Source organism: Merops nubicus, unplaced genomic scaffold (assembly GCF_000691845.1).
Source record: "Merops nubicus isolate BGI_N331 unplaced genomic scaffold, ASM69184v1 scaffold32225, whole genome shotgun sequence".
NCBI classification, from domain to species: Eukaryota; Metazoa; Chordata; class Aves; order Coraciiformes; family Meropidae; genus Merops; species Merops nubicus.
In genome coordinates, this window is record NW_008608130.1 from 1 (window position 1) to 14,137 (window position 14,137).

General features: G+C 40.5%; 1 protein-coding gene across 1 annotated transcript; it reads left to right on the plus strand.

Moving 5' to 3' along the window:
- Positions 1 to 1,775: 1,775 nt before the first annotated feature.
- Positions 1,776 to 2,718, plus strand: LOC103772838 (homeodomain-interacting protein kinase 3-like; the record flags this gene model as incomplete). The annotated part of the gene is made up of 2 exons (XM_008940182.1): positions 1,776 to 1,792; positions 1,890 to 2,718. A coding segment is annotated over exon 2 (677 nt), but the record flags the coding sequence as incomplete, so codon positions are not given.
- Between the last annotated feature and the right edge of the window lie 11,419 nt (positions 2,719 to 14,137).

Here is a 14,137-nt window from a genome sequence, read left to right on the forward strand (position 1 = left end):
TTTACTTTGGAAGGACCTGCTTTTTGACCATCTGGCTCTTGGCGAGCTGTTGAAGGACCTGCTCTGTCAGCATCCAACAGCACAGGGTGATCTGTTTTTGTGAGGTGTTTCTTCCCCGCTGTAGGAGGGTAGGGCTTTGCGTCTGCTTCCAACTCCCACCCAGATTCTGCTTGAGAGGCCTGTCTCTGGGCGTTTGTCTCCTTCTCCTCACAGGGGCAACCTGTACCGGTGGGGATTGAGGGCAGGTGTCTGCAGAGGCTGTTGGTGACGCTGCCGGGGACGCTGGCGGAGAAAAAAAATGGGTGTGGGTAGTGTGGTCAGAGTTGTGTGGAGTCTGGGGATATGCAGTGCCTGGTCGCTCTATAGACTGAAATGGCTGCCTGAGGCATAGAGTTGTACCAATTTCTAATCTGATGTCACATTATAACATTAATTGGAAAAATAACGCGAATAAACAATAAGTTCAATGCTAATGATGAAAATAATACCTTTTTTGATAACTACTATAATAATAACAATCCTATTGAATAGCCTCAAAATGAAATGGAATCTCAGAATCTAGTGGAGTCAGACTAATATAGTGGGGAGAAGTATAACTTCCTGAGGTAAAACTGAAAGTATTCTTAGTAACGAAATCCATGATGTAATGCCAGTAGTGCCATTTTGTTGCCCAGCTCAGCACAGCATAAATCAGTGATAAACCCCACAGCAAAGCGGCAAAACCCGGTAACTCTTAGAAAACAGTGAGAACAAGTAAACCATAGCAGACTTCTCTCTTAGCAAGAAAGTAATTGTGTTGGCAGGAAAAAAAATGAAATATGTGTGAAAAATATATGCAGAATCTAGAAAACAGATACAAAAATATTATTTTTCTTACCTTCACATTCACTTGAAAATAAATTTTCTGTGAGAATTCTGTCCTTCTAACTTCCCTACCTACAATTAATCAGTCTGGTTTTTGGAGATGGTCTTTATCAGTGACATGTTTTATAGGTCTGTAGAGCATTATACCTAGTTAATTTAATCGGTTACTTTACAGTGCAGGCTTGTCATGGCAGAATTTTTTGAGCTTTGACCGTTGTCATTTGTCTGTTCTTAGAAGCCCAATGGTGCTTACGATAAGTAGGTTGGGTACCTTGTGTAACAGGTAGCATTGTCTCACAGTTAAGAGCTTCTGAGTTGTTATACATCATCACTGATAAATATTTGATTTGGTTGTTTAACTTCGGTTACTAAAGACTACAGTAATTTTGTGTGTAGAAATGATGGGGTTTTAAATGAAAGTTGAGTTTTTAGCAGCACAAAGATAGTTCCCCCACTTGGAAAAATTACAACTAAATAGTCCTGCTGTGGCCTATCTCAGTCCTGCTCTGGGCAACCAGCAAAAGCACTTACTGCTGTAACCCGCTGTTGTTGGAGTCCTTGGGTGCTGAAGTGTGTGTACTCCCAGGGGCTGAGGACTGTCCTGTTGGTCATAAGAAACTACATAGAAAATAACTTTAGGTTAGCTCATTTGGAAAATATACAGCTGTCCTGATTTTTTGGGGAGAGGGAGCTGCTGCACTGCTTGGAAATGTGAATGCAGGATTCTCACTTTTTTTTTTTTTTTTCTCCCTCTGTAGGTATGGCCTCACAAGTCTTGGTCTATCCACCATATGTTTATCAAACCCAGTCAAGTGCCTTTTGTAGTGTGAAGAAACTCAAACTAGAACCAAGCAGTTGTGTGTACCACGAAAGATCCTACCCGCAAATCTATGTGAATGGTAAAAACTTTGGAATTTCTCCCCACAGGGTTAGTGCATACTTTCAGACTAAAAACCCATTTGACAGACCTCGAGGACAGAACTTTTTGTTGCAGTCAAATGCTGTTGCTTTAAAACATATTGCAGGTGCTACGAAAGCGTTGGCAGCGCGGGCGCAGCGAGCTCAGTTAGAGGCACCTCAGGCTGGGACTCAAGGGAGCTGGTCGGACCTCCTGGAAGGACCCCAGCGATGTGGGCTGAAGCGTAAGAGCGAAGAGCTGGATAATCAAAACGGCACGATGCAGATTGTTGATGAACTGGCCATCCTGCCTGCCATGTTGCAAACCAACGTAGGAAACCCAGTGACGGTTGTGACAACGGCTGCAGCTTCAAAACAGAGTGGTACAAGCGGAGATGGAGATTACCAGTTAGTGCAGCATGAAGTGTTGTGCTCTGTGAAAAACACTTACGAGGTTCTTGATTTCCTTGGGCGAGGGACCTTCGGACAAGTGGTGAAGTGCTGGAAAAGGGGGACGAATGAGATTGTGGCAATCAAAATCCTGAAGAATCACCCTTCGTATGCACGCCAAGGACAAATAGAAGTGAGCATATTAGCGAGGCTGAGTACTGAAAATGCTGATGAATTTAACTTTGTGAGAGCCTATGAATGCTTTCAGCATCGTAACCATACTTGCCTGGTTTTTGAGATGTTGGAACAGAATTTATACGATTTCCTGAAGCAAAATAAATTCAGCCCTCTGCAACTGAAAGTAATACGGCCTATTCTGCAACAGGTGGCCACTGCACTGAAAAAACTGAAAAGTCTGGGTTTAATCCATGCTGACCTCAAACCAGAGAACATTATGTTGGTGGATCCTGTTCGGCAACCTTACCGGGTTAAAGTAATAGATTTTGGGTCTGCCAGCCATGTATCAAAGACTATTTGTTCAACCTATTTACAGTCTCGGTATTACAGGTAGGTGTCTTTAATCTTTGATGGCATTTTTAGCATTTATTAAGGTTAACAGCTTAAACAATTGCTCTTCCAGATAACTAATAAGAATAATTTGGAAACATAAGGACCATCTAAGAATGAAGGCCATACTAAGATTAAGTGGTTGGTTAGCATGTGAATGTGGATACTTGCTTTTAATGTTTTTATAGTGTTGTTGTTTTTTTTTTTTTTTTTTTTTTTCTGGAAGTATGTTTTGTGTTGCACTCTGAAGTCATCATTTGCTGCTACATTGAGAAGTGATGAGACTTTTTAAAAGGAAAATAAATAAATAAAAAAACCTAAATAATAATAAAAAATTAGCTTTCACTTACTTGATTAGGATGCCTTTTCTGCCTTCCTCTCGTAATGGATTTTTTTTTTTCTCTAAGCAGCTGGATAGTATACCAGAAGTGCTGTATTTTTATATTCTGTTGCCAACTATTATGTAAATGCCTCTGCTTTACTACAGTGCTTGTAAATATTTTGCCTAATTCTTATAAACGTAATTCTAACGGAGTGTTTTCAGCAGCTGTGGACTTCAGTGAGCTTCTGATGTTAGCAAGTCATAGGATATTTAAGTGTTTAAGGTGATACCAGGTGGGCATTTAAAGTGATTCCAGTGCATGGTTGCATTCTGCAATGACAGAATGGGTAATTTGAAGGAAATGTTAAATACTTTACAGCTATTCATGTTGGAAGTGAAAACCTGTGCAGTGCAGTGGTAGGCTCGATGAAAGTGCTGGTTGGAGTTCATGCCAGAAGAATCTATTATGTGACTGCAACTTGTAAACAAGGACATTTTGTGTACCAGTGCAATATAAAATATTCTAATTCATCACCTGCATTTCCCCATCGCTTAATTAAAAACTGCAGCTAAGGGTTTAAAAAATACACAAAGTTTGTCAACAGAAAACTTAATTAGGAGACCGTATAGATTGATGCATACCCGTGTTATATAAAAAAAAAAATGGTCACAAGAAGAAATGAGAAATGAAATAACTTGAAAGTTCCTTTTGGTGTAATAACTGTACACCACTCAAGATGCTGTATTTTTGGACACCTCAGGACAAACGTGCAAGTCTTGAAAAGAAGACATGAATTTTGCAATGAATTTTAGACAAGTGCAAATGTCTTAACCTCAGCTGCTTGTACAGATCTGTTACTCAGCAGATACTCAAGGTGCATAGTCTGGGAACACATATATTTTGGCTTTTCATTTGCTGAAACAATTAAAGATTATTGTGAGCCATTGCTTGTAGAGGTGAACGTTGAATGCTCAAGAGAAACCCATAAAGAAGTTTTGCAGAAGTGAATAAAGAGAAAGTGTGATTGTTTTTTTTGGTTTTGATGTGTGTGTGTGTGGTTTTTTTTCCTGATCTTGTCACTGCTTTTTTTTCCTTGTTCATGTGGGTGTCGTAAACTAATTATTATAAAAGTGGGTACACCACAAAGTCAAATGTTATGGTATTTGGAATACTAGTGTCAGTATTTTATATCAGGAAGAGGAAGGGAGTAATGTATTGAAAAAATAAATAATAAAGGATTAGGACTTTAAGGCAGGAAATGTCACACAGCCAGCTGAGCGGATAGTGGGCTGACTTACCTTGGTCTGTGGCAGAAGAAGAGCTGACATAATGATGACTATTGGAGATATTACACTGCTTTTGTGTGAGGAGAGATGATAAAAAGTCAAACTAGCTGAATTTTCAGAGTGTGGACAAGCAGCAAAATAGAGACAAACTGGATGGAGTGATAGTGATTTGATATTTTCCCGTTTCAGCTTTTTCAAGCAAAGAGGAAGTAAGAAAATGGTTAAAACAAGTATAAAGATACTTTCTGACACTTCATTACCTTTTGGAAATTCTTGGCTGTTATGTATTGCTAGAAAAAAGTATAGATCTGAATAAATATTTATCACAGTACACTGTCTTAAGTCATAGATTTTTTGCTTTTTTTAAAGATTAGATGTTATTCTGAATATTCTCTCCCTAAAAGACGATGTCTATGCTTACACGCCGTTTTCTTAGGGGTCTGGATTTTAATAGCTGTGAACTAGGGAGATCTGGTATTTGAAGCCTTTTCTTTGCTGCTGGCCTCACACATTAAGACTGTTGACCTTTTATGAGTGATCTAAGTAGGTAAATAACTAGGCAGTGTATACATTTTTAAAAGAAAAACCTCTTAAGTATAGCGTAGGTGATCAGGCTGTTGTTGTATATGGAAATGATAGGATAAGTCTCTTGCTGTCCTTCTGTCAGCTGTGCCCCGATTCATGAAACAGGGATTGTTACATCCAAAATCAAAAGCTGCTTTTCCTTTTATTGGATGGTGCAGGCTGCAGAGGAGGGGAGTCAACACATTTTTTTCTAAGTCTGGTGTCTTGTGCTCATACAGCAAGGCAGAGAGTTATTCCAGGGAGTGATGTTTCCCTCTGGAAGTCCTTTTCCTTTGCTTTGCCATTCTCCTGAGGCTAGGTGTATTTAGAAGAGCTGGTGTGAAAAGAAGGGCCTCAAAATGGCAGGCTCCAAGGGGCAGTAACCTCCAAGCAAAATAGACTGGTCTGAACTGGTCAAGGTAGCCCTACCCATCTGCTTCAGAGAGCAGAGTTACTTTCTGTTGCTGTGAGAAGCAGCGGCCTTCTCAGTGTTCTGTTTTCAGAGATAACTCTTCAGGTCTGATTTTGCAGCAGATCTCCTTTCTTCTGGCACTCCCCCCAGAAACTGTTCTTTCCCAGAGAAACTTCTGTTGGACCCTGTGTATAAATTCCCTTTTCTGAAGTAGCTATGCACACCACCAGTGGTTAAGGAGTTCTGTTTTGCTCCTTAGCTAATACCTAAATGACAGTTAGTGGTGCTTTTTGTGCATCACTCTCATCCATACCATTCAGCTGTTGCTCAGAGTGGGTAAAATTGTATATAAAGGATCCAGGTAATCAGGGCATCAATGTGGCAGGGCTGGGTAATGATGTAGCTTCTTCCTTCTTTGATTCGTCTCCAACTTGTTGCTCGGCTGTAACACCAACTGAACTTGCCAAACGCGTTGCTGCGTTGACATTGCATGTTGAACATAGATCTGTAAGGGAGAACTCTAGCAGTGTTTGTGTGTGCAGAGCTTTGTGATTTCTAGGGTTTGCTGTTGGTTGGGAGGAATTATTGCTTTATTATTTTTCAAGGGGAGTCACTTTCATGTGGATTAAATTTGAGAGTTTCTTCCTCAAAGACAGAATTCTGAAAATGAGACTTCAGTAAGCTTTATAAAACGTCATTCAAAAGATCCTTCTGATGTTATGGGCTTGACAGTGGCCATTGCAGGTGTAAGAGTGAGTGTGTTACTGCATGGCGTGCTCCTCGTGTGCAGCTTCTGAAGGGAGCTGAACAGTCGCTGCTGCGGCTGGCTCTGTACGGTTACATTTCCTGTCTTTCACCTCCTGTCAACCAAGAGAGCATCTCCTTCATCGTGCTGTGTCAGCTTATAGTGCTGTTGGAGTACAGCTGGAAATTTTACTGAAAATATGTTTTGAGAACTAGGACTTGGTTTTATGATGGAAGGATGCTTCTCTTAGCATCCAGTGGCCTGTGCGCAAACTGCTGCTTGGTTCAGGAAAAAGAAATGAGTGGGAAGCAATATAATTGATCCCCATGTAAAACAGGGCACCAGCTGACCCTGTGGTACGCTGAGGGACAACTTGAGTGATACTGGCATGATGGAAGATGTCTGGTTATTAAGGGAGGCTCATAACTTGGAAATGTTTTTTCTGCTCTGCTGGTGACAGCAGTAAAATACGATCCTAGTTATTCAGCAGTGTGCCCATAAGGAAAAACAAATGATGTGAGTAGATGTGCTCAGTGGAGTCAACTCATTCCTGAACTGGACAGTGATACCCTCCCTCCAGCCTTCCATCTAAGGGTGGTTGCTAATCAACAGAGTTGTTCCAGACAAAATGCCAAATGTCACTAGTGTTACGGTAGAGCTCAGAGAGATGGAAAAATCACTGTTGGATGTGTTCCTGTTGGACAAGAACAGGCTTTTCCCCCTCTCCTTCTCTTACCCTCCTCTCCCATGAAGGATCAGAGAGAATGAGGGCAGAGTGATAATCATTGTGTCTCGTCATCCTGGCTTCCACTCACCCAGTCAGTTCTACTGCAACTGGGAAAAGTGATATGATCTGGTGTGAACCTCTTCTGCTTTAAAGGGTTGTGGAAAAAGAGCAAAATAATTGAATTTTGTGGCTTAATTACTACCCATGGGCTGGGCTGTATGTGTGTGCTCTGAGGCTGTTGTGCTAGGACAGCTTTTTCTTTGACTTTTCCTCTTCATACTTATTTTCAGAAGAAGCCACCAAGAGCTTATGCGGTGCTTTTTGCCCTCAAATTTAGGAAATTTATTTGATCGGTTGTTTTCCCTCTTTCTTAAACGCATGCCTTCAAAATTAGAAAACAAATAAATCTTGTAGCTCTAAATTCCTGGAGAGGCTTGTTTTCTTACTGGCCTTTGTAACTTGATTAGCTGTAGTCCTTGTCACTTCAGGGACTCCAGACAACACAGACTGACAGTACCTCCCAAAGTGTTTTTGTTAAATTGAATGTTTTCTTTTTCTAGGTTAGGATTGTCAGCAGGATGAGTAGTTTGGTCTGAGTAACACAATAGTTGTATCCAGTAGCTTGTCTATTATCTTCTCCTAAAATCAGATCAACATGTAACTTCCATATGTTTTAAAATATCAGTTAAAAACTTGTAGACAAATGCACACCTATCTTATTCCAGATTTTCTTTACAGGGGTGACTAAGGAGAGAAGTCATGCCAAACTGACATCTCAGGAAGCGACTGCTTTTTCAAATCCACCCATTTTTGTCACATACTTGTAGTTTCTAAATTAGCTTTATCTAGAGTGGGATGTCTTGTTTTTTTTCTCCCTTCAGATTGCCAAGTATTCTTGTTCACTTTATTTTTTTTTTTTTTACATTTTGGGTTTTAGAAGTTTAACTGTGGAAGCAGAACTCTGTTAATAAATTGAATTTTCTGTCAGGGAAGCACAGTACGAGAACAAGCTAAAAATGCCTCTGTAAACAACTTGCACTTCAACATGCTAGCAGATGTTATTCTATCACTTTGAACTGTGCATCACTGAAGTGTATTGGGATATCTTAAAATAGTCAGGGGTGGTGGCCAGAGACTCTAGACTACTATAGATGGTGAGGCTGCTTCGCTGTCGCAATGAAACAAGCCAGAAGTACATACTGCTAAGGTCGTTTGCTTGCTCAAGGTCAGCATGTTCAAAGTCAGCTGCCATGCGTCTGAGCATGGTTACTGTCAGTAGTATATATAGGAAAAGAGTCGTGATAACGTAAGGAATTGCTTTTATAAGTGAATTGGGACACTTAAGAAATTTTTTCCCCCTCTTTAAGGTTGGAGGGCTGTGATTGCTGGTTTATTTTTTTATCTGAGCAAACAGAAGTTCATGTCAAGATAAACTTTTGTGGCTTGTGCCTGTGAACAAATTGCTTTGGCAAGATTTTGTTTGTACTTTTTGCATAGTGTTCATTAGTTGTTTAATTCATTTCCTGTTTTGAATTTCTATTTCATGACTACTAGGACCTAACCAAAACCATTATAAGTATTCTCCAGGAGTGGCAATCTCAGTTGATCATAACTGTGTGCTTATATAGCTACTTGATAAAAAATGTAGTTTCAATTACCTTTTTTTCTAATCAACATAACATGGATTCTAATACCTTGTTATTCTCTGTTCATAAAAGCAGAAAAAAAAAGTAGAATTTTTTGGTTGTGTTGGGGTTTGGTGTGTTTTTTTTGTGTGGTTTCCTCCCTTCTGCCCTGCTGTGGAAAATCATAATCTTGAAGGTGACAAATTTCCTTGTTCTTGCTGCATTCCAGTTTTTTTGGGTTAAATGATAGGTTTAAGTCTGTCATGGCTAAAATTTTGGGAAGCAGCTTTTATTTTTCACACATTAAAACAGGTAAACTGAAATGTGCACCTTTTTTTCACTGTACTGATTTGTCACTAAAATTTGTTCACATACATCTGTGTGTATGTGAGTGTGGGTATATTGGATATCTTAATTGCAGAAAACATCAGTGGTAGGTACAGTGTTGTAGTCGTAAATACCGTGTCTAACTGCTCCTCCTGTGCCTGTTTTGAAAATCTGTTTATTTCTGTTGTAAGAGCAGGTAGTACTAGATCAAAATCAACGTGCCTGAAAGCAAAAGCTGTACACCAGCCCGTCTCCTCCGTCTGGCATCTGTGTCTGTGGAGGAGAGCTGTGCTGGGGGGAGCTGCCTTCTGTCTCGGCGCGCGGCTCCCGCCACGAGTGAGGAGGAGGAACGCAGCAGACGCGTGGGGGAAGAAGTCTCCTGTGCTGTTCAGGACACAGACTGGCCGAGCTGCTGCTGTGCTGGCACAGCCTGTGAAAGGGAGAGGATGGACCGCAGCCGGGGGCACGTCCCACTGGCTGTAGAGGCCAAACTGCCTCGGCTGGTCTGAAAATCGAGCAGGTTGAACAAGCGCAAATAGAAAACGTGGGCATGTTTACAACACTTGTGCTGGTTCAGACTAAACTAATACTAGCATGATCAAAAAATCAAAATGGTGACAAGAAAAAAGACATTTGTGAATCCTCGCATTAATTAGAAAGTGGTAAAGTTGTCTGACATAAAAATAAATATTTAGCATGTAGTTACATTATAATTTGTATGGAAACAAGTTGCCTGCAATGTCCATATTTATATGGACAGTCATTTTTATACTGTATGTTTGAAAGTCCTTAGTTCTACAGTGCTAGATAATATTTTGGAGGGATTTTTCCTTGGACTCTTAATAAAATACCTTCTAAAAAGTGCAATTGGATTAGTGGGCTGGGGGAAGTAAGCCAAAAGCATTTTACAGATAAGATTTTCAAGTTGCATTTTGAAAATCTGGTGTTACCTTAAGAACATGCAAAGTTTTATTGTGCTTAAAAATCTTGGTTTGTTGGTAATTGGACAGCAGCAGTTGATGAAAGAACAGTCATAATGGAATTTAAACCAGTAGTACTTGTGTGTGAGTAGGTGAGTCTTTATGCAGACAAAGTCATGCGAATGAGGAGAAAAGTAAAATAATTTTTATCCCTAATGAAGTGTTCAATAAAACTCTGAATTTTCCTGCAGGTGTAGGTGCAAAATATGTGGAGAGGAGGTAATGCTATGGCCTGCTGTCCCATTGTCCCACGTGCTCCTTGTTGGACGTGGGTAGAAGCACAGGCCAGTAGTACGAAGCTTGCACAGAAGAGGGATGGTGGGAAGTGTTGTCTTCAGACAGGGCGATGTTGTCCAGCTTGTTGTATGGCATGGTCTGACTGCAAGCAGACATGCACACTTAACACCAAAATCTGACCACTTGCCTGTTAAGTAATGGAAAAACAACTTTGTGAAGGCCCACTTAAATGACAGAGAATCCAGAGTACACTGGGATTAGCTTAATTTGCTTGTCCTTCTAAAAGTCTAATCTTTGTTTACTAGCTGTTTGTTTACAGCAATAGAGAGCAGAATGTTTTTCTCAGTGCACAATAAGTGCTTCAAGGGTCAATCATTAGAAATAGCTTATTTGGAAATGCACGGTACCTGGAATTTGGTAGCAGTAGTAAATGAGTAGATATTCTGTAAAATGCAGTACATGGGCTGGGTTGCAGCAGTGTAGGAGCCTGGCTATGAAGCCCTTATTTTTCGGAGGGGGGCATGGGGAGGAACACAGTCACAGTGACTCTTTAGAGCCAGCAAGTCAAACCTGTTCTCACTTTTGTTAAACTTGTGTCAAATACTCCACAGGATTCAGGATTTCTCACTCTTGCCTTCATGGTATAGGTTGTGCTGGGCCTGCTGTATTTAAAACTCCCTAAAGCAGTAGAACAGAGCAGTTTGCCAGTTCTCTTTGTGTGCAACTGAGATGTTTCCAGTGAAGTTTGCTGGCACAGGCAACTTTCTCTGTGCTGAAAATCAGATTTTTTGGAATTATGTTTTGGGCTCTAAGGACTATAGTAGATGTTGCCATTTTCCCCTTTGTGAATACCAAGGATGTTGCTCTTGTCCCGGGACAGTGCAGCAGTCTCTCACAAAATACTCCATTACATGGTTCCCTTAAATCAGAATTGCACTGTAGTTTTATTTTTACTAGTATTTTGAATGCCTTATTAGATTTGGTTTTTTTTTTTGAGAACAATAGGTTTTCACTTGTATGGTCAATCATCCAATACTAAATGTTTAAAACACTTAAACCCACCTGATACTTCATGATGAAATTTCTCATGAGAGTATGTTTTGTTTCAAGTGTAGTAACATATAGATAATCTTGGAAAAAGAGCTGTTCATTTAGCAACAATATCAGTATTCAGTGTGTGTGTGTATATAAAAGCATATAGAACACTGAGCTCTTTTTGTTGCAGGTTCAGAATGAATGTGAATTCAAAATGTTTTTTAATTATTCAAAATTGGTTCTAGGAATTGAATTGGAACATATTTTTCATTATTTTTATTACTTCCCTGATAACCCTTGGATATGTGCATTTCATAACTTCTGTGAAAACCTGCGTGCATTACATCACTTATGTACAAGGCTTTTGTATAAATGGAACACTACGTGAAGCTTTTAAGCTGCAAGTTACTGTAGGCTTATCAACTGTGAACCTTCATAATTTTTAAAATTGGTTTGAGTTGTTAGGACGTGCAGCTCACAAATTGGTAGTAATATTGAATGATACTTGTCAAAAAGGTCTGATGTCGTAGGTGCTGTTTGCACTAATAGCACTGGATGATTTGCTGAGTGCTGTTTTTTGGACCCCAGTAATGGTTACATTTTTGATCTGTTAGTTTTCTCACTCTTGAGAAAATTCATCTTTCACTTCTTGCCATCCAGTACTGTTTGAGCTCAAGATCTGGTATGCATTTCTTCATATGAAGTATGCTATTTGTCTATGTGTATTTTAAGAGTGTTTTCAACACCTTGAAGTTTTCATCAACATTTTCACACACCCACCACCATAAGAATGATTTCTGGTGTATTTAAAGCATCTACGTGGCCAAGTTTCTGAGTTGAGTAAAGCGGCTGTAGTTTACATGGAGTTTGGACTCTGCCTCATGGTAAATCCAGAGGCTATACAATAGGTTTTGGGCTTCTCTAGAGAACTACCTGATGACTGAATTCTGCATTGGCTGACACCACCAGTGGGTGACAGCAGGGCTGGTGAGACCCCCAGCTGCTCTTCTGTTTCTGGCAGTAGCACAAGGGATTGGAGAATGGTGTCTGTGCACTGATGTGCTTGCTTTTCCCATCATGAGACAATCACAATGGACACTGTGTTGTGTGGAGCTGCAGCCAGCTTGGGACACTTTAGCTCTCTGGAAGAGTAGCTAGAAGTGGAACAGAAGGCCTCAGCATTTTTTTGTGACAAGAGCCCTAGAAAGTAGAACAGGAGGATATAATTTGTAGATTATATGGTATGGCTTCTGACTGTGCTTTGGTTTTTATCTAGCCTTGAATTATTTTAACTTCCACTAAGAACGTATTCTTAAATCAAAAGCTTTCCTGTACACGCAGAGTAGCTGGGAAAGTTCTGTAGTTAAAGTTGACATCCGTCTGATTATGTGGAATAATTTCTGTAGAGGGAGTCACTAACAAAAGTCAAGTGCTTAACTGATTCCTCGGGTTTATTTCTGGCTGTTTCTTCACTGGTCTGTCTGCATTACCAGCAGATGAACAGTAGTTGCCAGAGACCTGTTTTTTCCTGACCAGCACCACTTATATCCCTAGTGTTGTCTTCCTCTGTGTAATTTTCCTGTTTAATGTAGTGTTTCATATAGGCAGCAGCTGTTTAGCTGTTAAAAGCCTACCAAAAAACTTAGGAAACTATTTAACAAGGGAAAAAAACAGCAACACTGTAGGGTATTACAGAGAAGGATAATTGGGAATTAATGTGTATTGTTAGTGCTTGAGTACTCCACCCTGCCCTCTGAATTCCAGTCCCACAGGGCTGGTGGCTCATGGAGTGGTGCCATGTACCATTTGGGATAGTCAGTTTGTAGCCATGCAGTTGCCTTCCTGAAAGAACAACTTCAGGATTGCCTGAACTTAATTAGCGTTAATTTTACTTAGCTTCATCTCTGGTTGTTCTGATGTTACATTGGCTATGATTATTAAGCATTTGCCTATGAGAAACCTTTTTCTTTATATTTCTGCATGTAGCATTGTTATTAGCCTGTGTACAAATGATACCAAATTACTGTCCCTTCCCACGCACCCCCATTCTAATATAGAGGTCTGTTGTAAAATTAAAAGAGAAAACCTAAAACCTAGACTGGTACTTAATTCGGATTTACTAGATTGGACAGAGGTCACGCCTGTGTGAGGCTTCCTGTTCTGTAGCTTTGACACTTCAGCATTTTCGTTCTGTGTACACTGAGAACCTTGCCTGGAGGAGCCTACGTGAGACCACTGGCTGACTCTTACGGGCTCGTATGAAATAGTGCTGCTGTGATACCCCTTAAATTGTTTAATTAACCAGTGTATATAGGTCATGTTTCCCCAAGATAGATAACCTGGATCAACTTTAACCATTGCACAGAAGACAGTGTTAGAGGAATTAGGAATTCCAAACAGTAACCTTGGCCCTTCCTCTCCCTCACTGATAAAATGAAACTTCTATGAAAAGTTAATTACATTGTAATTAGTGCTGTTCCCCCTCCTGCTCCAGGAGACCTGCCATTTCCTAGTTTGTGCGTGGTGTTTGGTTTGGATGTCCATGTGTTTCTGGTGGTGGATGCCAGGCTGGCTCTTTGGGGTGGGTGAGTTGAGTCACTGCAGGGGCGAGGGCTGGGAAGGAGCCACCTTGCTGCACTTGGGGAGGGAGGGAGGGAGGGGACCTCGTCTGCAGGCGGATGGGGAGGGAGCTGGGCACGATGTAGCAAAACGTTGTGCATCGTAGAAGGCTGGTCTATTTGTTTCTGAAGTTGCTGAAATAACGTGAAGGGCTTTTATATGTGGTGGTGTGGCTGTGTTTTATTTATACATCCCCTCAACATGTGTTGCACGCACGCATGCCCTCAGTCTTTGTGGCTCTTAAATTGCTTTCCTTGGGTGTCCGAAGCATGCGTAAAGTTGGATGCAACAACTCGTTTCCCCTTACTGCTGTGCTTTGACTTCAGCTTTGCTTCACAAGTTTATAAAGGTATTTTCAAACATTTTTCACTTATCTTGATGGTTCTTCTGGGGCTGTGCTGTAAGAACTCTTTCTTTTATGAGGCAGACTTAATGTTTTGTCAAGTAACTGACCTAGGGAGTTTGACATGAAAACGAAAATGGAAGGCAGTAAACAGGCTAGTGTGTATTAGCAAATCAAAAAATAAAGAATTCTGTAG